The sequence below is a fragment of the Antedon mediterranea genome, chromosome 3, assembly GCF_964355755.1.
Source record: "Antedon mediterranea chromosome 3, ecAntMedi1.1, whole genome shotgun sequence".
NCBI classification, from domain to species: Eukaryota; Metazoa; Echinodermata; class Crinoidea; order Comatulida; family Antedonidae; genus Antedon; species Antedon mediterranea.
In genome coordinates, this window is record NC_092672.1 from 11,581,166 (window position 1) to 11,605,922 (window position 24,757).

The following is a 24,757-nucleotide window of genomic DNA, read 5'->3' on the forward strand; positions in this document are numbered from 1 at the left end:
ATGAAAAAACCGAAACCATAATTACACGAACAATCACGGTAGCGTGGCCGAGCGGTCTAAGGCGCTGGTTTAAGGCACCAGTCATTTTGATGGCGTGGGTTCGAATCCCACCGCTGCCAATATAATTTTACCAGCTCACTACGTAACGTACAAATGATATAATGTAACAATTCATGAGAAATACCGAAACCAGTTTTTCTAAATAAATGTGAAAACATTCAAGGTAGCGTGGCCGAGCGGTCTAAGGCGCTGGTTTTAGGCACCAGTCATTTCGATGGCGTGGGTTCGAATCCCACCGCTGCCAGTATTTTTTTACCGACTCCCTACATAACGCACAATTGATATAATGTAAAATGTCATGAGAAATACCGAAACCATAATTAAACGAACATTCACGGTAGCGTGGCCGAGCGGTCTAAGGCGCTGGTTTAAGGCACCAGTCATTTCGATGGCGTGGGTTCGAATCCCACCGCTGCAAGTATTTTTGTTACCGACTCCCTACATAACGTACAAATGATATAATGTAAAAATTCATGAGAAATACCGAAACCATTTTTTATAAATAAATGTGAAAACATTCAAGGTATCGTGGCCGAGCGGTCTAAGGCGCTGGTTTTAGGCACCAGTCATTTCGATGGCGTGGGTTCGAATCCCACCGCTGCCAATATAATTTTACCAGCTCACTACATAACGTACAAATGATGTAATGTAACAATTCATGAGAAATACCGAAACCATTTTTTCTAAATAAATGTGACAACATTCAAGGTGGCGTAGCCGAGCGGTCTAAGGCGCTTGTTTAAGGCACCAGCAACTTCGATGGCGTGGGTTAGAATGGCACCGCTACCAATATTCTTTTACCGGCTCATTACATAACGTACAAATGATATATTGTAAAATTTCATGAGAAAAACCGAAACCATAATTAAACGAACATTCACGGTAGCGTGGCCGAGCGGTCTAAGGCACCAGTCATTTCGATGGCGTGGGTTCGAATCCCACCGCTGCCAATATAATTTGACCAACTCACTACATAACGTAAAAATGATATAATGTAACAATTCATGAGAAATACCGAAACCATTTGTTCTAAATAAATGTGAAAAAATTCAAGGTAGCGTGGCCGAGCGGTCTAAGGCGCTGGTTTAAGGCACCAGTCATTTCGATGGCGTGGGTTCCAATCCCACCGCTGCCAATATAATTTTACCAGCTCACTACATAACGTACAAATGATATAATGTAAAAATTCATGAGAAATACCGAAACCATTTTTTCTAAATAAATGTGAAAACATTCAAGGTAGCGTGGCCGAGCGGTCTAAGGCGCTGGTTTTAGGCACCAGTCATTTCGATGGCGTGGGTTCGAATCCCACCGCTGCCAGTATTTTTGTTACCGACTCCCTACATAACGTACAAATGATATAATGTAAAAATTCATGAGAAATACCGAAACCATTTTTTATAAATAAATGTGAAAACATTCAAGGTAGCGTGGCCGAGCGGTCTAAGGAGCTGGTTTTAGGCACCAGTCATTTCGATGGCGTGGGTTTGAATCCCACCGCTGCCAATATAATTTTACCAGCTCACTACATAACGTACAAATGATGTAATGTAACAATTCATGAGAAATACCGAAACCATTTTTTCTAAATAAATGTGACAACATTCAAGGTGGCGTAGCCGAGCGGTCTAAGGGGCTTGTTTAAGGCACCAGCAACTTCGATGGCGTGGGTTGGTTAGAATTGCATCGCTACCAATATTCTTTTACCGGCTCATTACATAACGTACAAGTGATATATTGTAAAATTTCATGAGAAAAACCGAAACCATAATTAAACGAACATTCACGGTAGCGTGGCCGAGCGGTCTAAGGCGCTGGTTTAAGGCACCAGTCATTTCGATGGCGTGGGTTCGAATCCCACCGCTGCCAATATAATTTTACCAACTCACTACATAACGTAAAAATGATATAATGTAACAATTCATGAGAAATACCGAAACCATTTGTTCTAAATAAATGTGAAAAAATTCAAGGTAGCGTGGCCGAGCGGTCTAAGGCGCTGGTTTAAGGCACCAGTCATTTCGATGGCGTGGGTTCCAATCCCACCGCTGCCAATATAATTTTACCAGCTCACTACATAACGTACAAATGATATAATGTAAAAATTCATGAGAAATACCGAAACCATTTTTTCTAAATAAATGTGAAAACATTCAAGGTAGAGTGGCCGAGCGGTCTAAGGCGCTGGTTAAAGGCACCAGTCATTTCGATGGCGTGGGTTCGAATCCCACCGCTGCCAATATAATGTTACCAGCTCTCTACATAACGTACAACTGATATAATATAACAATTCATGAGAAGTACCGAAACCATTTTTTTCTAAATAAATGTGAAAACATTCAAGGTAGCGTGGCCGAGCGTTCTAAGGCGCTGGTTTTAGGCACCAGTCATTGCGATGGCGTGTGTTCGAATCCCACCGCTGCCAATATTCTTTTACCGGCTCATTACATAACGTACAAATGATATATTGTAAAATTTCATGAGAAAAGCCGAAACCATAATTAAACAAACATTCACGGTAGCGTGGACGAGCGGTCTAAGGCGCTGGTTTAAGGAACCAGTCATTTCGATGGAGTGGGTTCGAATCCCACCGCTGCGAACCTAATTTTACCAACTCACTACATAACGTACAAATGATATAATGTAAAAATTCATGAGAAATACCGAAACCATTTTTTCTAAATAAATGTGGAAACATTCAAGGTAGCGTGGCCGAGTGGTCTAAGGCGCTGGTTTTAGGCACCAGTCATTTCGATGGCGTGGGTTCGAATCCCACCGTTGCCAGTATTTTTTTACCGACTCCCTACAAAACGCACAATTGATATAATGTAAGATTTCATGAAAAAACCGAAACCATAATTACACGAACAATCACGGTAGCGTGGCCGAGCGGTCTAAGGCGCTGGTTTAAGGCACCAGTCATTTCGATGGCGTGGGTTCGAATCCCACCGCTGCCAATATAATTTTACCAGCTCACTACGTAACGTACAAATGATATAATGTAACAATTCATGAGAAATACCGAAACCAGTTTTTCTAAATAAATGTGAAAACATTCAAGGTAGCGTGGCCGAGCGGTCTAAGGCGCTGGTTTTAGGCACCAGTCATTTCGATGGCGTGGGTTCGAATCCCACCGCTGCCAGTATTTTTTTACCGACTCCCTACATAACGCACAATTGATATAATGTAAAATGTCATGAGAAATACCGAAACCATAATTAAACGAACATTCACGGTAGCGTGGCCGAGCGGTCTAAGGCGCTGGTTTAAGGCACCAGTCATTTCGATGGCGTGGGTTCGAATCCCACCGCTGCCAGTATTTTTGTTACCGACTCCCTACATAACGTACAAATGATATAATGTAAAAATTCATGAGAAATACCGAAACCATTTTTTATAAATAAATGTGAAAACATTCAAGGTAGCGTGGCCGAGCGGTCTAAGGCGCTGGTTTTAGGCACTAGTCATTTCGATGGCGTGGGTTCGAATCCCACCGCTGCCAATATAATTTTACCAGCTCACTACATAACGTACAAATGATGTAATGTAACAATTCATGAGAAATACCGAAACCATTTTTTCTAAATAAATGTGACAACATTCAAGGAAGCGTAGCCGAGCGGTCTAAGGCGCTTGTTTAAGGCACCAGCAACTTCGATGGCGTGGGTTAGAATGGCACCGCTACCAATATTCTTTTACCGGCTCATTACATAACGTACAAATGATATATTGTAAAATTTCATGAGAAAAACCGAAACCATAATTAAACGAACATTCACGGTAGCGTGGCCGAGCGGTCTAAGGCACCAGTCATTTCGATGGCGTGGGTTCGAATCCCACCGCTGCCAATATAATTTGACCAACTCACTACGTAACGTACAAATGATATAATGTAACAATTCATGAGAAATACCGAAACCAGTTTTTCTAAATAAATGTGAAAAAATTCAAGGTAGCGTGGCCGAGCGGTCTAAGGCGCTGGTTTTAGGCACCAGTCATTTCGATGGCGTGGGTTCGAATCCCACCGCTGCCAGTATTTTTTTACCGACTCCCTACATAACGCACAATTGATATAATGTAAAATGTCATGAGAAATACCGAAACCATAATTAAACGAACATTCACGGTAGCGTGGCCGAGCGGTCTAAGGCGCTGGTTTAAGGCACCAGTCATTTCGATGGCGTGGGTTCGAATCCCACCGCTGCCAGTATTTTTGTTACCGACTCCCTACATAACGTACAAATGATATAATGTAAAAATTCATGAGAAATACCGAAACCATTTTTTATAAATAAATGTGAAAACATTAAAGGTAGCGTGGCCGAGCGGTCTAAGGCGCTGGTTTTAGGCACCAGTCATTTCGATGGCGTGGGTTCGAATCCCCCCCGCTGCCAATATAATTTTACCAGCTCACTACATAACGTACAAATGATGTAATGTAACAATTCATGAGAAATACCGAAACCATTTTTTCTAAATAAATGTGACAACATTCAAGGTGGCGTAGCCGAGCGGTCTAAGGCGCTTGTTTAAGGCACCAGCAACTTCGATGGCGTGGGTTAGAATGGCATCGCTACCAATATTCTTTTACCGGCTCATTACATAACGTACAAATGATATATTGTAAAATTTCATGAGAAAAACCGAAACCATAATTAAACGAACATTCACGGTAGCGTGGCCGAGCGGTCTAAGGCGCTGGTTTAAGGAACCAGTCATTTCGATGGCGTGGGTTCGAATCCCACCGCTGCCAATATAATTTTACCAACTCACTACATAACGTAAAAATGATATACTCTAATGTAACAATTCATGAGAAATACCGAAACCATTTGTTCTAAATAAATGTGAAAAAATTCAAGGTAGCGTGGCCGAGCGGTCTAAGGCGCTGGTTTAAGGCACCAGTCATTTTGATGGCGTGGGTTCCAATCCCACCGCTGCCAATATAATTTTACCAGCTCACTACATAACGTACAAATGATATAATGTAAAAATTCATGAGAAATACCGAAACCATTTTTTCTAAATAAATGTGAAAACATTCAAGGTAGCGTGGCCGAGCGGTCTAAGGCGCTGGTTTTAGGCACCAGTCATTTCGATGGCGTGGGTTCGAATCCCACCGCTGCCAGTATTTTTGTTACCGACTCCCTACATAACGTACAAATGATATAATGTAAAAATTCATGAGAAATACCGAAACCATTTTTTATAAATAAATGTGAAAACATTCAAGGTAGCGTGGCCGAGCGGTCTAAGGCGCTGGTTTTAGGCACCAGTCATTTCGATGGCGTGGGTTCGAATCCCACCGCTGCCAATATAATTTTACCAGCTCACTACATAACGTACAAATGATGTAATGTAACAATTCATGAGAAATACCGAAACCATTTTTTCTAAATAAATGTGACAACATTAAAGGTGGCGTAGCCGAGCGGTCTAAGGCGCTTGTTTAAGGCACCAGCAACTTCGATGGCGTGGGTTAAAATGGCATCGCTACCAATATTCTTTTACCGGCTCATTACATAACGTACAAATGATATATTGTAAAATTTCATGAGAAAAACCGAAACCATAATTAAACGAACATTCACGGTAGCGTGGCCTAGCGGTCTAAGGCGCTGGTTTAAGGCACCAGTCATTTCGATGGCGTGGGTTCGAATCCCACCGCTGCCAATATAATTTTACCAACTCACTACATAACGTAAAAATGATATAATGTAACAATTCATGAGAAATACCGAAACCATTTGTTCTAAATAAATGTGAAAAAATTCAAGGTAGCGTGGCCGAGCGGTCTAAGGCGCTGGTTTAAGGCACCAGTCATTTCGATGGCGTGGGTTCCAATCCCACCGCTGCCAATATAATTTTACCAGCTCACTACATAACGTACAAATGATATAATGTAAAAATTCATGAGAAATACCGAAACCATTTTTTCTAAATAAATGTGAAAACATTCAAGGTAGCGTGGCCGAGCGGTCTAAGGCGCTGGTTTTAGGCACCAGTCATTTCGATGGCGTGGGTTCGAATCCCACCGCTGCCAATATAATTTTACCAACTCACTACATAACGTACAAATGATATAATGTAACAATTCATGAGAAATACCGAAACCATTTTTTCTAAATAAATGTGAAAAAATTCAAGGTAGCGTGGCCGAGCGGTCTAAGTCGCTGGTTTTAGGCACCAGTCATTTCGATGGCGTGGGTTCGAATCCCACCGCTGCCAATATAATTTTACCAGCTCACTACATAACGTACAAATGATGTAATGTAACAATTCATGAGAAATACCGAAACCATTTTTTCTAAATAAATGTGACAACATTCAAGGTAGCGTGGCCGAGCGGTCTAAGGCGCTGGTTTTAGGCACCAGTCATTTCGATGGCGTAGGTTCGAATCCCACCGCTGCCAGTATCTTTTTACCGACTCCCTACATAACGCACAATTGATATAATGTAAAATTTATTGAGAAAAACCGAAACCATAATTAAACGAACATTCACGGTAGCGTGGCCGAGCGGTCTAAGGCGCTGGTTTAAGGCACCAGTCATTTCGATGGTGTGGGTTAACGTTCCAATCTCACCGCTGCCAATATAATTTTACCAGCTCACTACATAACGTACAAATGATATAATGTAAAAATTCATGAGAAATACCAAAACCATTTTTTCTAAATAAATGTGAAAACATTCAAGGTAGCGTGGCCGAGCGGTCTAAGGCGCTGGTTTTAGGCACCAGTCATTTCGATGGCGTGGGTTCGAATCCCACCGCTGCCAATATAATTTTACCAGCTCACTACATAACGTACAAATAATATAATGTAACAATTCATGAGAAATACCGAACCATTTTTTTCTAAATAAATGTGAAAACATTCAAGGTAGCGTGGCCGAGCGGTCTAAGTCGCTGGTTTTAGGCACCAGTCATTTCGATGGCGTGGGTTCGAATCCCACCGCTGCCAGTATTTTTTTACCGACTCCCTACATAACGCACAATTGATATAATGTAAAAATTCATGAGAAATACCAAAAACCATTTTTTTTCTAAATAAATGTGAATACATTGAAGGTAGTGTGGGCGAGCGGTCTAAGGCGCTGGTTTAAGGAACCAGTCACTTCGATGGCGTGGGTTCGAATCCCACCGCTGCCAGTATTTTTTGTACCGACTCCATACATAACGTACAAATGATATAATGTAAAAATTCATGAGAAATACCGAAACCATTTTTTATAAATAAATGTGAAAACATTCAAGGTAGCGTGGCCGAGCGGTCTAAGGCGCTGGTTTTAGGCACCAGTCATTTCGATGGCGTGGGTTCGAATCCCACCGCTGCCAATATAATTTTACCAGCTCACTACATAACGTACAAATGATGTAATGTAACAATTCATGAGAAATACCGAAACCATTTTTTCTAAATAAATGTGACAACATTCAAGGTGGCGTAGCCGAGCGGTCTAAGGCGCTTGTTTAAGGCACCAGCAACTTCGATGGCGTGGGTTAGAATGGCACCGCTACCAATATTCTTTTACCGGCTCATTACATAACGTACAAGTGATATATTGTAAAATTTCATGAGAAAAACCGAAACCATAATTAAACGAACATTCACGGTAGCGTGGCCGAGCGGTCTAAGGCGCTGGTTTAAGGCACCAGTCATTTCGATGGCGTGGGTTCGAATCCCACCGCTGGCAATATAATTTTACCAACTCACTACATAACGTAAAAATGATATAATGTAACAATTCATGAGAAATACCGAAACCATTTGTTCTAAATAAATGTGAAAAAATTCAAGGTAGCGTGGCCGAGCGGTCTAAGGCGCTGGTTTTAGGCACCAGTCATTTCGATGGCATGGGTTCCAATCCCACCGCTGCCAATATAATTTTACCAGCTCACTACATAACGTACAAATGATATAATGTAAAAATTCATGAGAAATACCGAAACCATTTTTTCTAAAAAAATGTGAAAACATTCAAGGTAGCGTGGCCAAGCGGTCTAAGGCGCTGGTTTTAGGCAGCAGTCATTTCGATGGCGTGGGTTCGAATCCCACCGCTGCCAGTATTTTTTTACCGACTCCCTACATAACGCACAATTGATATAATGTAAAAATTCATGAGAAATAGCAAAACCATAATTAAACGAACATTCACGGTAGCGTGGCCGAGCGGTCTAAGGCGCTGGTTTAAGGAACCAGTCATTTCGATGGAGTGGGTTCGAATCCCACACAGCTGCCAACCTAATTTTACCAGCTCACTACATAACGTACAAATGATATAATGTAAAAATTCATGAGAAATACCGAAACCATTTTTTCTAAATAAATGTGAAAACATTCAAGGTAGTGTGGCCGAGCGGTCTTAGGTTTGTGGTGGTTTTAGGCACCAGTAATTTCGATGGCGTGGGTTCGAATCCCACACAGCTGCCAATATAATTTTACCAGCTCACTACATAACGTACGTACGTACAATTTCATGAGAAATACCGAAACAGTTTTTTTTTAAAACTAAATTTAAAGATTGTGGAATAAACAATGATTTAAAGATAGTAATTTTAGTAATTAAGCCTGATTGAAAATAATAACCAATCATACTGGTGACTGCGTTATCCTGCCAAACTGTCCATCCATCCATAACTACTTTATACCAGTTGTGTTGTTAATGATGTCATCTCAAGAAGGAGTCATAATACCATATAAGTTCAATTAAAGGATTACCTATGAATATGGCAAATTGACAATTATGATTATGAGTTTATGACTAACCAATAGGATCCTAATTGAGACGCGCATTAACAAGTTAGCTTTGATATAAAAAGTAATACTGAGCATGCTAGCATATAGCAGCAAATATTCGCTATTGGTTGTACTGTTGTATAGCACTTTCTTTTTACACTGTGTTAAACAAAACAGCGCATAGAGACTATTTGTATTTTGCGTTATACCGATTTAAAACCATTAACCATTAATCACTGACTACAATATTATGTACAGTACATTACTTAATAATATAGACCTGTGTATTGTAGGTGTACCGCATCTGATATTCCATTAAAATATTATATAATTTAGTGAATGGCACACATTTTTTTAGAAGTTAAATTGTATATAATCACCAGCAAAAGTGTAACATTTACTTTTATGTGATTCGTAATTGCTATTTTGACAATCATCAGATAGCCTAATTGTTTAGAATAGTACCATAGCCAGCGGAAGCAATTTACAGTACCCGCAAATCCGACTTTGTTTAAATTAGCCTATACATCATAACATTAATGCCTTACGTACGTTTTTAATGATGTTGCCACATTTCCGTCAAGGTCACGAGAAGGGCGACGAAATGTCAAGGTGCCCTATACGGCATTTTGTTGCTTGCCTTTGATATTTTTATTTGATTATTTCTGAAGTGTCCATGGCCTAGAGTATCGACGCCCTCTCAACCTTAAACAAACACGTAAAGATAATTTGTCTACGATTGGTGAGAGTGATTTTGTAAATTTTAATTTAATTTGTGTAAAGCCTCCAATGTTACGCCTTGGTGATTCATCCTAAAAGGACAGACGCTAGGCTAATAAAAATTATCATTTTATTCCGTTCAGTAAATATTATTTTAAAGTAAAAACAAACATTGGAGCACAGAGGAACGTCAGAGTGAGATAGGCCTACCAATCTCGCTGGAAATGATTTCCCATCCCAACCCAACCAGTACATCTAAAAACAAACAAAATAAATAAATGACAAATTATAACAGTTATTATCAAACACAAGTTTATTTATCACTATGGGTATATTGGGATATAAATGTGAATAACAGTGTGTTAATTACATTTTTTCTTTAACAAGTGGAAACTCACACGGACACTTTTAGAAGGTTTCAAAGACATACGGATCAGGCGTCCACAGTGATTCCTTTCAATTGCGTTCAGTATAGGAAACGGAAGGGATGGAAGAACGTTTGCATTCTGAAATATCTACACGCATGCTAGCGCTACGAGTTGCCAATAAATCAGCTTATAATTTTCATCATTGAAGGCTAGGCCTAGATGAAAAATATATATGTTATCGTGTCAAGAATTGTATCGATATTTACACGAATTGAACATCACAAGAGTAACACGTACACATAGAGTAACCAGGTGTAAACGCAATATCATTCCACAGAATTAAACGGCATAATTGAGTTGAAAGAGTAAACCCAAGAGGTTATCGAAAGTCGATTCCTAAGGAGAAAATGTTCAAAACTGTGTAGAACATGTCGGATCCGGAAACGAGGGGAAGAATGCCAACTTTAGAGACATCAGGTGCACATGATCTAATTATAAAAATGTACATATTGAGAAAGATGTTGCAGACAAAACATTGTCTCTTGTGACAAACTAAACATCTTAACTAGTTCGAGAAGCTGACTCATCTGATTTCTACACTAACTTTGAAGAACAAATAATATTATTGTAGGCCTACTAAACTCTGCAGAAAATGTAGGCCTACCCAGCAAAGCCCACTTTTACCCTGGTCTAACTAAAGGTTGGTAAGGGTAAATAAATCATTTTAATATTCATTTTACGCTAGTTATTATATAAGAAATTCTCAACAATATATGCATTACAATTTAATTTTCTTATTATTGTACTAAACTCTGCAGAAAATGTAGGCCTACCCAGACCTTACCCGGTCTACCTAATGGTTGGTAAGGATACTTAAGTCACTTCAATAATTATTTTACGCTAGTTATATAAGAAACTCTCAACGATGTCAACAAGAAATAGTTTTCAGCAACCGAAGCAAAACCCTGTATTGTTGCTAAAATTTCTGTACAAGATTCAGAAGATTTTGAATTTAAAAATAAAGAAATTATAACCAGCAGTATATCCATCGTACAAAATCTCAACAATCTAATATTTCTCAAGATGCCAACAAGAAATAATAAAACCGAAGAAAACCTGGTATGGATTCTAATATCTTTCCAAGATTATTGACTTCAGATGAGTTTGTATTTAACTTATAAATAAGTAAACAAGTAGTTCTAACCAGTATTATCCATCGTGATTATGTTTGTTGTATTATTCCGATTTTAGATAATCGTGAAAATAAACTTTGTTCTCAATATCTCTTCGCTATATTCTGTACACACTTTAGAAAATAGATTTTTTTTTTAAATAGTCTTCGATAATTATATCTAAATTTCCTTTTATGAATTGTCTTTTTATGTTTTCTGGAACAAAACGTCCCTCGTCATTTTCCAAAAATGAAACTATACTAGCCTGATAAAAAGAGACCCTGTTGTGAATTAAAACAAAGCAAATGTCATTTTCTTGTCTGCTTGTCAAGAGTACTTGCATCCTAACGTACTCCCGGGAATACCTCACTGTCTTTCATTTTAAATACTGCTTCGTCATGTATCAGTTTAATAGAGAAAATATGTGCTAGGGCAAAGGTATGCAACCTAGCTACAGCAGTTTTCATTTCATCATTATTTTGCTCTACTGTATTGAGAGGCGACTTTATTAAGTTCATATTTTGGTTAATGCATCTCTTTTGAAATGTTGACCAATCTACAGACGGTTAGTCCTACATCTACTATGAACATTTATGTCCCGGAAGATGAACATTTCTACGAAACTAATTTTAGGACGGTTTAAAAAAAATATGAATTGTCTTTACACAACGTTAGGAAATTGTTGCCATCATGTGTAACCTAATTTGCATTCTTTCTTAACTGACGGCCATTTTAATTGTGCATCTTGTTATGGTAAATTAATTAGGACTACTTATTAGTTTTGTCTAGTTAAATTATTTTTATTTTTTATTTATTCGACTTCTCACTAACTCAGTTAGTGAAGGATCTGGACCAACAGGTGGTAAACACCTCTAAAACGGTCCAGTCCCAATTTGCACAGTGGCTGTGTGTGACAGTGGCTGTGTTTGTGTGGACTAATACACCGAGGTAACCCCCTACTCGTCTCGAAAGATGTACTAGGTTTTAAAGTGCGCATGAGCTATGTGTACACTGGACCTACGGTTTATAGTCCTTATCCGAGAAGACTCGTTCTACCACCAGAACCATGGAGCGAGTGAGCCTCGAACCCTTGCCGATGTTATGGCTACGTAATTACGGTTCCTCACGGTGAGTATAGGTAGATTTTGTCTTATTTTGAACTCTTATTATATTGGATTAACTGATAATAATAGCTGGTATTTTGTGGTAAAATGCATTGCTTTATTTAGTAGGCCTATAATACGTCTGCATTATTATAACACATCATAGCCAAGTTTTATTTTAATTATTTAAGGTTAATAAATGGTTATGGTTATGTTATGATTTGGGTCTAAAAAAACACATTTTATAAACAAAATGAGATTCGTCGAATAACCAGATTAGTTTAAATCTCTAATGTAGGCAAATCTTTTGTTTCAGAGAGTAAGTCTCTGATAAATGTGCAGAAACATGTAAACCTTCGTTCAAGAAGATTCTAGGCGAGGCCACACTTAAAAAAGAGAATAAAATGTGCTTCGATTCTGTTCTTTATTGTTCAAATTGTAAATGTACAAGAGAGTCTTAATGAACGACAATGGGCATGTGGTTAGCATCGATCGGTTAGTTTCTAAAACTTGTTACTTGGTAAAATAGAATTTTGCCAAGTACTGTAGGCCTAGTATTTATTTTGTCAAGTACTTTCTGAGTGCTTTCATTGAATGATTAAAAACCTGTGTTGAAATGTTCTTATACTCTTGGGAAAGTGAATAGGCCTAAAATTAAACTTATCAGGAGGCAAGAAGATTGCTTATATATGTTAATGGCTACAAAAACTAGAAAAAGAAGACTGAAACACTAAAAAGTGAACAATTAACCATAATACTGGAATTGCATAGTTATGTGTAAATAGTGTGCGCTATACAAAATAAAGCTAAAAAAAATACAAACTTCATAAAAATCCTTATAATTATAATACATTATTTTACAGAAAATTAAAATTAATACTGTAAAACACATTTTATATGTTCATGTTCGTAACAGTACTGTTATTTATTTTATTTTTGAAATTTACCATTTAAAAAAAAATAAAGTTTTTGCTTATAAATATATACTGTTTATTTGTGTTTACAATACCTTGTTTATTTATAATACTGTTTCCTTCTCGCACCTTTGTTTTTTTAACCGTGATTGGCTCCTGAGAATTTACTGTTCGTTTGAAACACCTTCACTACTATTTTTACTGGCTCTAGACATTTTACTCTTCTTAAGATCGCCCTGTGATTTATTCTTTATTTTTGACATTTCCTTTTCTGTGTCAGATTTTTTATTTTCATACCAGTGATTTCTTCTCCTTCCATTTTCGAACCTTTCATTTTTATAATCTTTTTTAATAGATTGAGCAAAATGGGTATCATGTGGTGGATATCTACCGAATTCAGTTTCATTACTATTACTGTTACCATTAACAGCCTGATCAGTATGTTGGTAAGTGGTCGACTTTTTCCATCTGAATTGTTCATGGTTTTTGTAATGTTTGTTTACAAACACCCTGTCTTTCCCTTCAACCTTAAATGGACCTTTCTTTTGGTTCCTATGTTTTCCACTATTTAATAAACATTCCTTATATCTGTCAGCGGCTGACCGGTTGGTGGAACATGCCATTGGTAGTAGAGGGGCAGACTCTTTATTAAACTCATTTGGAGAAAATGAACCTCTCTCTGTAGATTTATCTGATGGTGGAAATTGCACCAGTTGAGAACCTGAAGTTGGTAATAGCGAGGTTGTTGGTGTTGGTTGCAGAGGAGCTGATCCCTCTTTAAACTTATTTGGTAGTGGAAGTGAACCAGAATGTTCTGTTAAGTTACCTGATGTTGGTAACACTAATGGTGATTGAGCAAATTGTATTGGGGATGGTTTAAAGTTGTCCACAACCTCAGACTGCAAGTCATTTCCAGTTTCAGTCCATTTAGGCAAACTTTCATCAACTGTATGTGAAATAAAATTTATTTATTTTTTATGCTCTTGTCAGAAAATTTAGTTATGTGCTAGCTAATTCAACATCAATAGAGACATCTATGACACTGTAATAATGAGGGAATAAATACTATATAAAACAAGGGTATGGTGACTACAAGAACACAGAACGCTCATTGAGAACTGGAAATCCATTCATGAAAAATGATCAAATACATGATGAAAGATGTACTGTATTCCAAAAAAAAGATTTAAAAAAAAGATATTGAACGGGTCATTTCGCAGTTTTAACAAATGTAATCAAGTCCATAGAAAAAAAAATATAAGAAATAGTTTTCACTTATAAAAAGACATAATAAACGTTAAAATTCAACCAAAAACTCATTTACTTCCTATTAATTTGAATATTTTTGTGTTAAACTACAGTTTCTTCAGGTAAATATTTTTTTTTTCGATCACATTTTTGGTCAAAGTGAATAACTATTGTGACATTAAAATTAAAAACATATTTTAAACAAGTACACTAGTTTTATTTTATATCAAAGTATTCAGTGGATCTTCTAATAACAATTAATTATATTAAATTATTATACTTAATTTCAAAGAAAACATCAGAAAATCTCACAAAGAATTAAACACTTACGTATGTGTATTATAATGAGGAATGCAAACTGGCATTTTATTCTAAAATATTTGCCAGTTCGTGGTTCACATGGATCTTACATGTACACTGATTACAAAATACAGAATAAATGATAAAATAATATATATCAATAAAGATATAAAATCAAAATATTGGTTTTAATCAAAGTAATGTCTTACATTTCCATGCTTTTTCACCAGAAAAATTGTTGTGTTGAGGGATACTTGAAGGCGTGAACTCTCCAGATACTGCTGCTTCCGAGTTCATTTGCAATTGGAACATGGCAAAGCTCCGCATAAGATCTTTCAATTTCTCAGATGTACTCGGTTCTGTAGCATCATCAAAATCAAACCCAGAACCACCAGATGGAAGAATAGGTGGTAGACCGTTGGCAATATAGCGCCTGAAATGTCTGCCAGTGGTATTGTTTTGAGCAATCCACTCCGGAGATGGCATGCTGTCTTTTAAATTTGCAATATACTGTAATTAAACAGAAAACAAATCTCATTGATACTCATCATTCGAACATCGCATAAACTTCTACATTAAAACAAACTAACATCATATGACAAGCAATAGTAATGCAAAATTGAAACTTTCTTAATTTAGGAACCAGCAGTAAATACATTTCTGTTTATTTGCTTAGTTTATTTTAGAAACCTTTTGTGTTAGTCATTGGACTGCCTCATAAACTTCTGCATTGACGAACTAAAATCATACTTTGTTGCAGTGGAAAGATGCGGTATTGCAGTAACTGCAGTAGATTAATTAAATTGAACATGGTCCCTTAAGAAATCGTTTCTTACGTGACCTACCAATTGTTGCGTTACAACGTTGTCTTCCGATTTTACAGGAAACCGGGATTTGTTATCTTACGCTTGAATGAACGCCCTTGTGTCACGTTTCTTACGTAAGCGCAATCGTAACAAGCAACCAATAAGCGAAAAGAGTTATGACGTAATGTGTATGTCCTTATAGTGAAATAAAGCCGGACAATAACATTTGTATATGTATTTTTACTACTATAATTTTAGCCCACTTTACGATGTTATACATACTTTACAAATGCACAGTAGTTTCGATATAATAATGTTCTAATCAGGGAGTTTACAACTCATATCAAAATATAATACTCTTATTTATGGACGTGCAATAAACAATCAGCATTTCAAAGAAATCGACATTCTTCTGTTCTATTTGTCGGTAGAAACGTCGCGAAAATGAACATTTGCAACAAGATAAGATATAGAAAGCCCCTTTGTAAGCAATATAATATTATTATGTAACTTTAAAAAAAAATTGTTTGCTTGATTTTGTATAATTTATATTGTTTTGTTAAATTTATTCTTATTATAGGCCTGTAAATAATGGGTATCTTACTGCGGTAGTACTATCTCATGCTCGATTAGATATGCTTATAGGCCCATAGGCCAATGACTAGCCTAGGGCCTAGATAGGTTTAATAATAATAGGAATCTCGAAATGATTTGCCTTTTTTAAATTTTGAAACTATTTAAGGCTAGGCCTAGAGGGCCAGGATAATTCATTTATATTTTGATTCATACAATAGTACAAAGGCCTACTAGCATAGGCTCCTAGGCTAGTTTGATTATTTGGTCAAATCAATTCCTATTAGTACAGTATTAATTAAGTATTTTACTAATACTAGGGCCTAGCCTATCTACTGAAAATAATATGTTGGTGTGCTGCACTGCTGCTGAGTAGCTACAGGTACAATAACAACATTCAACATTTCGCGCGAAAAATGATAAAACCCGCTCTAAAAAGAAACACCAATCAGAGATGTTGTTTCAAATACGTCATAAATCTGACCGACGTAAGAAAAAAATTTCAACTTTCGTAACAACACTAAAATCGACGTAAGCATACGACGTGTGTTTCACAGCCAAAATTTCAACTTTCGGGAGCAGCATAACTACAGATGTTTCTCTGCGGCCCGACACGATCTTGACTAAGGTCAACGACGTCAAATTTTTCTCAACTTTCGTAAGAGACGTAAGAAGCGTATGAAACGCAAGAATCGTTGCAAAGTTTGACTTCTTACGTCGACATGAAACCAGCCTTTAGTAAAAAAAACATGGATTCCTAATAATATATCTAGAAGTTATAAACAAGTAAACCACATATTTAAAGGTTTACCTGCTTACGTCCATATTGTTTTAAACCTTGGCTATAGAAATGCTGCATTAACTTCGATGCAATTGGTCCCTTGATAGTAATATCTACCAGTTCCTGCCTAAAGTGATGAGGTTCACTACATTCCTCATAAAGTTTTCTTAAACCATCCATATCCAAACCATTCCCCAAAAGCTTTTTGATAATAAATTTCTTTTGAATATGGGGGATTGAAGATGGCAAGTTTTCTGAAAATGAAGAAATTGTTTGAAATGAAATCATAAACACTTATATAATATATATAGTATACTGTAAATAAATTGCACTGATGAAGGGCTAGTGTTGCCCGAAAGCTCTGCTAATTTTTCTGGCTGTTTTACTTTATCGTTTTGATTTAGCTTTTCGCTTTTTTTTTGTATCTCTATTGAAATCCAGCCACTGATAGTACCCACAGCATTGTCATTTTTTCAGTAATTTGCCTTTGGATTTATATATGTAAATAAATATATACTGTATATAAAACAGAACAAAGGTTTTTACCTGCTAAATTTCTTTTTGCTTCATTGTGATACTTCCTTTCGTTATAATATTCGATCCTATAAAGAATTTTTACAAAATCAAGGTAAATACGTTTGAATGTTTTGCAGAAGCTCCCATATTATTCACACACTTTTCAAAGGGTAAGTAATGCATAACGGCAATTCACACTAAGCCCTGCCTACTTTTATACTGTGGATGCTCCAATCTCCCAACCACAATTTTCTAGGAGCGATAAACTACAAATTTACCAACGTCTCAAAACGTCAAGACTTCTAAAACAATTTAATACCAAAATACAATTCTAATTTGGATTAAAACGGTTTTCAAGTTTGAAACTTGTGTGCCGCCTAGTCTCTGAACAAAGCCGGACAGACAGACAGAGATTTGTTGAATAATAGTAAGATTTATAAATGTATTAACTAGTTTTTACATTAAACACAAGGAATTAATAGGATACCTTTGGTGAAATCTTTTTCTATATTAATATATCATTATTGTGAAATAAAAATGTGCCACCTAGTCTCTGAACAAAGCCGGACAGACAGACAGAGATTTGTTGAATAATGGTAAGATTTATAAATGTATTAACTAGTTTTTACATTAAACAGAAGGAATTAATAGGATACCTATGGTGAAATCTTTTTCTATATTAATATATCATTATTGTGAAATAAAAATGTGCCACCTAGTCTCTGAACAAAGCCGGACAGACAGACAGAGATTTGTTGAATAATGGTAAGATTTATAAATGTATTAACTAGTTTTTACATTAAACACAAGGAATTAATAGGATACCTATGGTGAAATCTTTTTCTATATTAATATATCATTATTGTGAAATAAAAATGATGCAATTTTACCAATCAGTAGTATTGTATATTGGTATGTCTTGCAGGAATGTACACAGAGGTGTCTGGGTGAACAATTTAAACATTGCTTCAACATCTACTTCTGCATGGTGGAATTCTGTATATTATGAGTAAACAGGTGTAAATGGGTTAGCATGAGTTATATACAGTACAACTTAAATACCGAATATAATATGAACAATAAGATTAATTGTATTGTTCTTACTTAAAGGCCAGGTGCGGGCAAAAAATTTCTATTGATCATACATTCCAATAATTATCGATCTATAGTTTCCCCTATGTTTCATATTTTTTTGGATTTTATTTGTGTTACACGAGCTTGTTGAAAATAAGCACTTTCTTATCAGTGGGGGGATAGTTCAAATTACACAGTAAAATCTCTATTCTTTTGTACACAAATTTTGTAAATAGAGAGGCATTTTAAAAAGCTATAAAAAATAAACGGTGTGGTAAAAAATTTTATCAGATGACTAAATATAGGTAATATAACTTGAATATTACATTTCTGATATTTTTATTCAACTTCAGATTTTTATTTTCATGCTATAGCAAAAATTATCCACCGTATATCCACCATCTTTTTTTACCATCTAGGGAGTCACCAGACATGTTATTACATTAGGTTAACTACCTAACTACTGAAAAAAAGTCTTCCTGGTTTTTATGGAATAATTTTGCCAAATTTTGTATTTGACCATATTAAGGGAAATTCATGTTTTTTCGTCTTGATTTCTCTTACAAATATTTGATTTATGTACAATTAACCAAATATTATATTTAAAATTCATGCCTGTACCTGAGCTTTAAAATAAAATACATGTTTTATGTCGGTCATCTTAATTTGTAATTGGAAAATAAAGATTGATTAGGAATGATTAGAAACATACACTACCTTTATCTTGTTGAGGTCCGAACCACTTCTTTTCCATATTTTCTAAACCCAAAGAACCACAGTCAACCAGAAGCGGATGTTCTGCCAGTTTATACTGAAAGTTAGAGAATTTATTTGACATTTTGTTCGAAATTTTTTTTTTTTCTAAATCAGTATAAATAATATAATTATTTTTTATGGCTGAAATTGCCAATTTAAAGTGCCACAGATTTAAAATGCAATTATAATTTTGTTTACAAACAATTTCTCAAAAGTGGGCATAACAATTTCTTTTCTGTTACAGCAATACAATTTGTGGCTGTTTTAAGTTTTGTGTTATCCCGAGACCGAAACAATGCTTTTAAAATTTTAAAATCCATATTGTTTGACATTTTTAAAGCTTTTCAACACTATTAAACTTTATGTAACAAAAATATGTGATGTAATCATATATAGACAGGATAACTTCATATCACTTCTACCATATTTGGAAACATTACGCTTTTTTTTTGTCAAACTAGTTTGATATTGTAGACAAAGCTTTAAAGGATACCACAACATGTCACGAACATGCCACCAATTAACTACAGTAGGCCTACAGTACCTGTATATTATTTCCTACACAGTACATCTTGTAAGGTGGGGTTGGGATTTTTGTTATTTACATTTTATTTATGATTGCAGCTCTACGCTATGGTTTAACACTAATTACAGTATTGAGAATTCATTTTATTTTACCATTTCCATATGCGGGAATGTATCTGCAAAATGCAGATTTATTTCATTGAGACATTGAAAGGAAATTCCTGTTCGTTCCAATTGGCTGAACAGCATGAGGTAGTCAAAGCCTTCTCCACCATGACAGAGAAGGACTAAAAGAAAAATCCACAGTGAAATATTATTATTATTATTCTACAAACTTTAGCTTGTAAAAAACATGTGTTATGTGACAGTTTAAGCCTGTTTTCCAGTCAACATTGAGTTGTGGAAAGTTGTGTGTTAAGTTAACAAGGTTCAACAGGAAAACATGGTAAAAATACACTCAAACAAACAATTTAACGATTACAATTGTTGAATTTTAAACTGAGTTCAACTTTAACAATACGATCGTTAAAACTGACCAATCATATTATTATATCTGATATTTCTGATTTTACATTATTCAATCGACTTGTGTCTAAATTTAGCCTAATTAGGGGGTGGGATTATACTCAACCAGAGGATTATACTTGAATATACACTGTAATACATTTTGTTCTTTACCTGGGAAGACAGGAACATTTAAGTACTGTGATGCATCGGATGCCTTTCTCTTTAACCAACATAGCAGGCTGCTTATGACTTTTTTGAAATATGGTTGATTCCTTAATAGTTTTCTTGTAAACCCATGATTAAGTGCTAAAAAAATATATAGAAAAAAAGTACTTTACACCTATATATTCTTGAAGGGAAGATGGTGAAAGCTTTATGTTCAGGATTACTGTGAGGAAGAAATTGGCTCTGCTTAGGAAGAAATCTGGAAAGAAAATTCTAAAGAAAATATTTTATCTTTCCTAACCTTTGTGTATCGAGCACTCTACCAAGATACGGTAATCTGAAATTATTATTTTCTATTTCTAATTCTACTGAACTGTAATGCTTGTTCCATAATAATTATTTTAGGACTACCAAAAAGTGTTCTCTTATACACCAAAACCATTAACTTTCCTAATTACAAACTCTGCCGGGTATAAAAGTAATGAGTGTAGGTAGGTTCAGTATAGATTAAACTTTTTATAAAAATTTAGTCTCAATATAGAAAACCGTACCAAATTTACAGAGATACTTGGATGTGTAAATCAAACTATAAAATAAAGAATCTTCAACTTGTTCTTTATACGGCCAACATCTGACAGCAATCTCCACTATATCATCTCTGTATGGCACCCCAGAAGATGCTTCACAATCCATAAAGCAGAACAATGGAACAGATTGATCATCAACTTCCTGTGGTACGATATCTGCTGCGGCTATGTCTTCATCTGGTCTGATGTCTTCTCTTTCATATTTTCCAGCACCATTTTGGATTGGCTCTCCATCTGCAGAAGCTTGGGCATTCATTCCTAACGTTTACTAACAAAATGAAATGATAAACTTGTATGAAACACAACTGAGTTTAAAATATGTTTTTCATTGTATCCTGTTTCTGACTACTAAGTGGATGCCCAGCATTAATGGTATTATGTCATCAATCTGAAATCAAATTAGTGATTATTATTAATTTTAAACTACATTTGAACGATTTTAAATTGCACAAGGATCTCCTTAAAAGCAATTTCTTGCGTTTGATCTTGTCTTCGAACTGATACACAACCAAGGGTTAGACTGGCGAGAGGCTAAAGCATTTTTTTTTATAGGGGGGGGGGGGGATGGTAAAAATGTTGTTCCCCAGTGGAGTGCCTGCCAGTGGTAGAAGAAAAATTCGCCTTGTCAATTTTCATTACCCACCCGAATTCACTAGCACAGATATATAGGCCTATATATATTTTTATATTAGTAATTATATTTAAACCATCTCGTCTGTTGTTAACCTCTCGGGGTACGGGTTTGTCCAAAAAAGGTCAGAGAGCAACAACAAGGACTTGACCGTTGGACCGTCCCGAGCCGAATCCGAATCGTCCCTGCCTGGTGGTGGTGGTGTATGCCGGTGGTGGTGTATGCCGGGGCTGGCCGCTCGGCTTACTTTATTAGTCTAGAGAGAGCTCGGTTATGGCATAATTTAAATTGACCTACCCACACACGATGTCCTCTTCTAAATAATGCTTATTTTCAAATAAACTACAAGTACAAGGCACTTCACGGATCAAAACATTTCCCTACTAAAGTGTACACATATGATATGTACTTGTCACGCACGTGCAGGCATTTGTTTTGTACAGAGAACAAAAATAATATAAAAACATAAACAAGAAACTACCCCCTCTACGCTCTACTCCAAAAAATAACGATAGAGATCCTGCTGCAGACTGTCCGCCATGCGGTATGTCTGCCAGGCGGTATGTCCGCCAGGGGAACATATTCTCGACGATACCATTTTTTTTAAAGGGAAAATATCTGTACTTTGTTTCTGTAATGTCTGCAAGGCGGTATGTCTACAGGGGGAACATATTCCTGACGATACCATTTTTTTAGAGGGAAAAATTATATGTACTTTGTTTCTGTAAGTAAATTGCGTTACTAAAGCGTCACTTTTCCTAGAGTTGCGTCGACATATCCAAATGGCAGTTTGATAGACCATAATCCGAGGTGTTTTGTATATGGAATTTTTTCTGTTCGGTTTTTATATACAATATTTTTATCAGTAGAATATTCTGTGAATCTAACCTGTTTCTTGCAGGTGGTTTATCCCATCTTAGATCTCCACATGATGAATACATTAAAAAATAACATCAAAACTATAACAACCTTAAAACAAACAAATTAATGCTAGACATCACACAACGTAGGCCTAAAAAATAACTGCATTGTCCGTATTGTAGGAACGGCTGAAAACCGTCGCCGGTGGCCATCCTTTGCATATAATACTAGTACTAGTAGTATTATTAACTAGCATAGCTATATCCTGCGCAGCATTATTATACTGTTATTGTTATACTACTGTGTAGGCCTACTACATTGGCCATTATTTACCGAATTACTGTATATCTGATTCTTCATAATTTCAAAATCATATTAATTTTTCATATCATTTTTATTGTTTCACAGTACATACAATTTTATAAAACAAATTACAAGAAAAAGCCTTGTTAAAAATGATGTGTGGAATCTAAAAAAAGGGATTTTTGGTCTGAGTTTCCAAAAGACATTAAACATTACAATGTAAAAAATAAAAAAGACTTCCTAAACATATAAGATATAATTTATAAATTCCATAGGAGCAAACTATCATGAATATTGATAGATTGACTTATTATTTGTATTTTTTTAAAAGAAAGTAAGGTTCGGGTAATAATTTAATGTTTAACCAATGTAACCTTCATTATGATTATTGTTTTAAATACACCCTAATTTAAGTAGCATATCTTTCAAAATACTACAGAATACTGTAGCAGAAATATTACAGACAAACTGTAAATTCAAACATACTGCACCCTTCAACACAGTGCATTTAATTAAGACATTTGTAATAGTAAAACGAAAGGCTTGTAGACGAATGGACAAATGACATCTGCATGCAAAAATAAGGTTAAGTTTAAAAATGGATAGGCCTAAATTGGGTTATGAAAATATTCATACTTGTGTCTACTGTTTTGTTTTAATTTTAAATCAACTTTTTTCGACTAATTTTTGGTGAAAGTTAATAACTATTATGATACTTCAAAATGACCAACTTTTTTTCGAAATATTAATTTTTTTAAATAAATTTATTTTGTTGAATTAGTCAAAGGGACAATACATCTTAACGTTGAAATAATATTGAAAAACAAACGTAATAATGGCGTTAACACAATGTAATTTCAACCTTTATTCAATGTTGAAAAAATGTTGTCATTTTAACCAAAAATGCCAAATGGATTTTAACGTTGAATTAACGTTAACATTATATTGTGTTATAAACGTAACACAATGTTCAATTCAAATCATGTTGCCATTTTAACCAAAAGCCAGCTCGATTATAACGTTAAATTATCGTTGAAATGAGATTGATATAGAAACGTAATACTGTAATGGAGTTAAAACATGAAAACATAATTTCAACTTTTATTCAATGATAAATTAACGTTGAAAAGAGATTGCTAAAGAAACGTATACTGTAAAGGGGTTAAAACATGAAAGCATAATTTATAACTACCTCTTTCAATCTTTTTTCAACATTGAAAACATATCCCTTTAACCAAATTCGACTGGATTTCAACGTTAAATTAAATTGATAAATAAACGTAAACGGTTGGGCGATGACATCAACGGCTTATCTGATGTTTATATAGAACGTACCTGTTGCTATAATTTGTAATTGATTCATATAAATGTACAAAATAAAAATGTATGTAAAGATGCCCTTAAACACTCTCTGGCGGACAATTCGGTTACACAAGGTGTAGGCTTATCCCTTCACGTCCACACCATCCCACTCCCCCTCCGTTCAACACATTGACCAACTCTCTCCCCCTCCCCATCCATGCTCAAATACACGATCACACCCAGACAAATTATTAAGAACGTAGGTCCAAAAACTCACTCTGGTAGACAAACTGCATATTAGGCCTATATCTATATTAAAACAAACTGTATTTCTCTGCTATTTTAAACGGACATTCAAAAAACGGTACGATGTATAGTCAAGACTCATAATTTATCTCAGTCTGGAAGTATCACATTTAAAAAATTAAATGTAAATCAAATTTTTTTCGGTGATAGAATATCGTAATTCAATAAACTGTCTCTCTAATGGACAGTTTGGCTATCTTTACCGTTATAACAAATATTGGAACGTTTTTGGGCGATGAAATCAACGGCTTATCTGATGTTTATATAGAACGTACCTGTTGCTATAATTTGTAATTGATCCATATAAATGTACTAAATACAAATTAATGTAAAGATGCCCTTAAACTCTCTCTGGCGGAGACTTCAGTTACACACGGTGTAGGCCTATCTCTACACACCATACCCCCTCCCACCCCCTCCGTTCAACATATCGACTAAAC

The 24,757-nt window shown here is 35.6% G+C and overlaps 1 protein-coding gene and 30 non-coding genes across 31 annotated transcripts; 30 read left to right on the top strand and 1 right to left on the bottom strand.

Annotated features, from left to right (window-relative positions):
• Positions 1–37: 37 nt before the first annotated feature.
• Positions 38–119, top strand: Trnal-aag (transfer RNA leucine (anticodon AAG)). The gene has a single exon. It is a non-coding gene; the product is annotated as a tRNA-Leu (tRNA).
• Positions 120–222: 103 nt separating this feature from the next.
• On the top strand, positions 223–304 carry Trnal-uag (transfer RNA leucine (anticodon UAG)). The gene has a single exon. It is a non-coding gene; the product is annotated as a tRNA-Leu (tRNA).
• A 92-nt stretch (positions 305–396) lies between these two features.
• Trnal-aag (transfer RNA leucine (anticodon AAG)) lies at positions 397–478 on the top strand. The gene has a single exon. It is a non-coding gene; the product is annotated as a tRNA-Leu (tRNA).
• A 104-nt stretch (positions 479–582) lies between these two features.
• Positions 583–664, top strand: Trnal-uag (transfer RNA leucine (anticodon UAG)). The gene has a single exon. It is a non-coding gene; the product is annotated as a tRNA-Leu (tRNA).
• Positions 665–1,113: 449 nt separating this feature from the next.
• Trnal-aag (transfer RNA leucine (anticodon AAG)) lies at positions 1,114–1,195 on the top strand. The gene has a single exon. It is a non-coding gene; the product is annotated as a tRNA-Leu (tRNA).
• A 103-nt stretch (positions 1,196–1,298) lies between these two features.
• Positions 1,299–1,380, top strand: Trnal-uag (transfer RNA leucine (anticodon UAG)). Its single transcript has one exon. It is a non-coding gene; the product is annotated as a tRNA-Leu (tRNA).
• Positions 1,381–1,847: 467 nt separating this feature from the next.
• Positions 1,848–1,929, top strand: Trnal-aag (transfer RNA leucine (anticodon AAG)). The gene has a single exon. It is a non-coding gene; the product is annotated as a tRNA-Leu (tRNA).
• Positions 1,930–2,032: 103 nt separating this feature from the next.
• Positions 2,033–2,114, top strand: Trnal-aag (transfer RNA leucine (anticodon AAG)). The gene has a single exon. It is a non-coding gene; the product is annotated as a tRNA-Leu (tRNA).
• A 289-nt stretch (positions 2,115–2,403) lies between these two features.
• On the top strand, positions 2,404–2,485 carry Trnal-uag (transfer RNA leucine (anticodon UAG)). The gene has a single exon. It is a non-coding gene; the product is annotated as a tRNA-Leu (tRNA).
• Positions 2,486–2,762: 277 nt separating this feature from the next.
• Positions 2,763–2,844, top strand: Trnal-uag (transfer RNA leucine (anticodon UAG)). Its single transcript has one exon. It is a non-coding gene; the product is annotated as a tRNA-Leu (tRNA).
• Positions 2,845–2,935: 91 nt separating this feature from the next.
• Trnal-aag (transfer RNA leucine (anticodon AAG)) lies at positions 2,936–3,017 on the top strand. Its single transcript has one exon. It is a non-coding gene; the product is annotated as a tRNA-Leu (tRNA).
• Positions 3,018–3,120: 103 nt separating this feature from the next.
• Positions 3,121–3,202, top strand: Trnal-uag (transfer RNA leucine (anticodon UAG)). Its single transcript has one exon. It is a non-coding gene; the product is annotated as a tRNA-Leu (tRNA).
• A 92-nt stretch (positions 3,203–3,294) lies between these two features.
• On the top strand, positions 3,295–3,376 carry Trnal-aag (transfer RNA leucine (anticodon AAG)). The gene has a single exon. It is a non-coding gene; the product is annotated as a tRNA-Leu (tRNA).
• A 104-nt stretch (positions 3,377–3,480) lies between these two features.
• Positions 3,481–3,562, top strand: Trnal-uag (transfer RNA leucine (anticodon UAG)). Its single transcript has one exon. It is a non-coding gene; the product is annotated as a tRNA-Leu (tRNA).
• Positions 3,563–4,011: 449 nt separating this feature from the next.
• On the top strand, positions 4,012–4,093 carry Trnal-uag (transfer RNA leucine (anticodon UAG)). The gene has a single exon. It is a non-coding gene; the product is annotated as a tRNA-Leu (tRNA).
• Positions 4,094–4,185: 92 nt separating this feature from the next.
• Positions 4,186–4,267, top strand: Trnal-aag (transfer RNA leucine (anticodon AAG)). The gene has a single exon. It is a non-coding gene; the product is annotated as a tRNA-Leu (tRNA).
• Positions 4,268–4,371: 104 nt separating this feature from the next.
• On the top strand, positions 4,372–4,454 carry Trnal-uag (transfer RNA leucine (anticodon UAG)). The gene has a single exon. It is a non-coding gene; the product is annotated as a tRNA-Leu (tRNA).
• A 277-nt stretch (positions 4,455–4,731) lies between these two features.
• Positions 4,732–4,813, top strand: Trnal-aag (transfer RNA leucine (anticodon AAG)). The gene has a single exon. It is a non-coding gene; the product is annotated as a tRNA-Leu (tRNA).
• Positions 4,814–4,921: 108 nt separating this feature from the next.
• Trnal-aag (transfer RNA leucine (anticodon AAG)) lies at positions 4,922–5,003 on the top strand. The gene has a single exon. It is a non-coding gene; the product is annotated as a tRNA-Leu (tRNA).
• A 103-nt stretch (positions 5,004–5,106) lies between these two features.
• Positions 5,107–5,188, top strand: Trnal-uag (transfer RNA leucine (anticodon UAG)). Its single transcript has one exon. It is a non-coding gene; the product is annotated as a tRNA-Leu (tRNA).
• Positions 5,189–5,292: 104 nt separating this feature from the next.
• Trnal-uag (transfer RNA leucine (anticodon UAG)) lies at positions 5,293–5,374 on the top strand. The gene has a single exon. It is a non-coding gene; the product is annotated as a tRNA-Leu (tRNA).
• Positions 5,375–5,651: 277 nt separating this feature from the next.
• Positions 5,652–5,733, top strand: Trnal-aag (transfer RNA leucine (anticodon AAG)). The gene has a single exon. It is a non-coding gene; the product is annotated as a tRNA-Leu (tRNA).
• A 103-nt stretch (positions 5,734–5,836) lies between these two features.
• On the top strand, positions 5,837–5,918 carry Trnal-aag (transfer RNA leucine (anticodon AAG)). The gene has a single exon. It is a non-coding gene; the product is annotated as a tRNA-Leu (tRNA).
• A 103-nt stretch (positions 5,919–6,021) lies between these two features.
• Positions 6,022–6,103, top strand: Trnal-uag (transfer RNA leucine (anticodon UAG)). The gene has a single exon. It is a non-coding gene; the product is annotated as a tRNA-Leu (tRNA).
• Positions 6,104–6,206: 103 nt separating this feature from the next.
• Trnal-uag (transfer RNA leucine (anticodon UAG)) lies at positions 6,207–6,288 on the top strand. The gene has a single exon. It is a non-coding gene; the product is annotated as a tRNA-Leu (tRNA).
• A 103-nt stretch (positions 6,289–6,391) lies between these two features.
• Trnal-uag (transfer RNA leucine (anticodon UAG)) lies at positions 6,392–6,473 on the top strand. The gene has a single exon. It is a non-coding gene; the product is annotated as a tRNA-Leu (tRNA).
• A 283-nt stretch (positions 6,474–6,756) lies between these two features.
• Trnal-uag (transfer RNA leucine (anticodon UAG)) lies at positions 6,757–6,838 on the top strand. Its single transcript has one exon. It is a non-coding gene; the product is annotated as a tRNA-Leu (tRNA).
• A 103-nt stretch (positions 6,839–6,941) lies between these two features.
• Trnal-uag (transfer RNA leucine (anticodon UAG)) lies at positions 6,942–7,023 on the top strand. Its single transcript has one exon. It is a non-coding gene; the product is annotated as a tRNA-Leu (tRNA).
• Positions 7,024–7,315: 292 nt separating this feature from the next.
• Trnal-uag (transfer RNA leucine (anticodon UAG)) lies at positions 7,316–7,397 on the top strand. Its single transcript has one exon. It is a non-coding gene; the product is annotated as a tRNA-Leu (tRNA).
• A 277-nt stretch (positions 7,398–7,674) lies between these two features.
• Trnal-aag (transfer RNA leucine (anticodon AAG)) lies at positions 7,675–7,756 on the top strand. The gene has a single exon. It is a non-coding gene; the product is annotated as a tRNA-Leu (tRNA).
• Positions 7,757–12,473: 4,717 nt separating this feature from the next.
• On the bottom strand, positions 12,474–21,980 carry LOC140043572 (uncharacterized). Its single transcript, XM_072088093.1, has 10 exons — positions 21,843–21,980; positions 20,879–21,182; positions 20,334–20,468; positions 19,809–19,942; positions 19,092–19,185; positions 18,191–18,296; positions 17,331–17,386; positions 16,815–17,038; positions 14,834–15,134; positions 12,474–14,022 (listed from the first exon to the last, which is right to left on the bottom strand). Exons 2-10 carry the CDS (start codon positions 21,168–21,170, stop codon positions 13,241–13,243), a joined length of 2,124 nt encoding a protein of 707 aa, XP_071944194.1. The 5' UTR covers positions 21,171–21,182; positions 21,843–21,980; the 3' UTR covers positions 12,474–13,240.
• Positions 21,981–24,757: the final 2,777 nt, after the last annotated feature.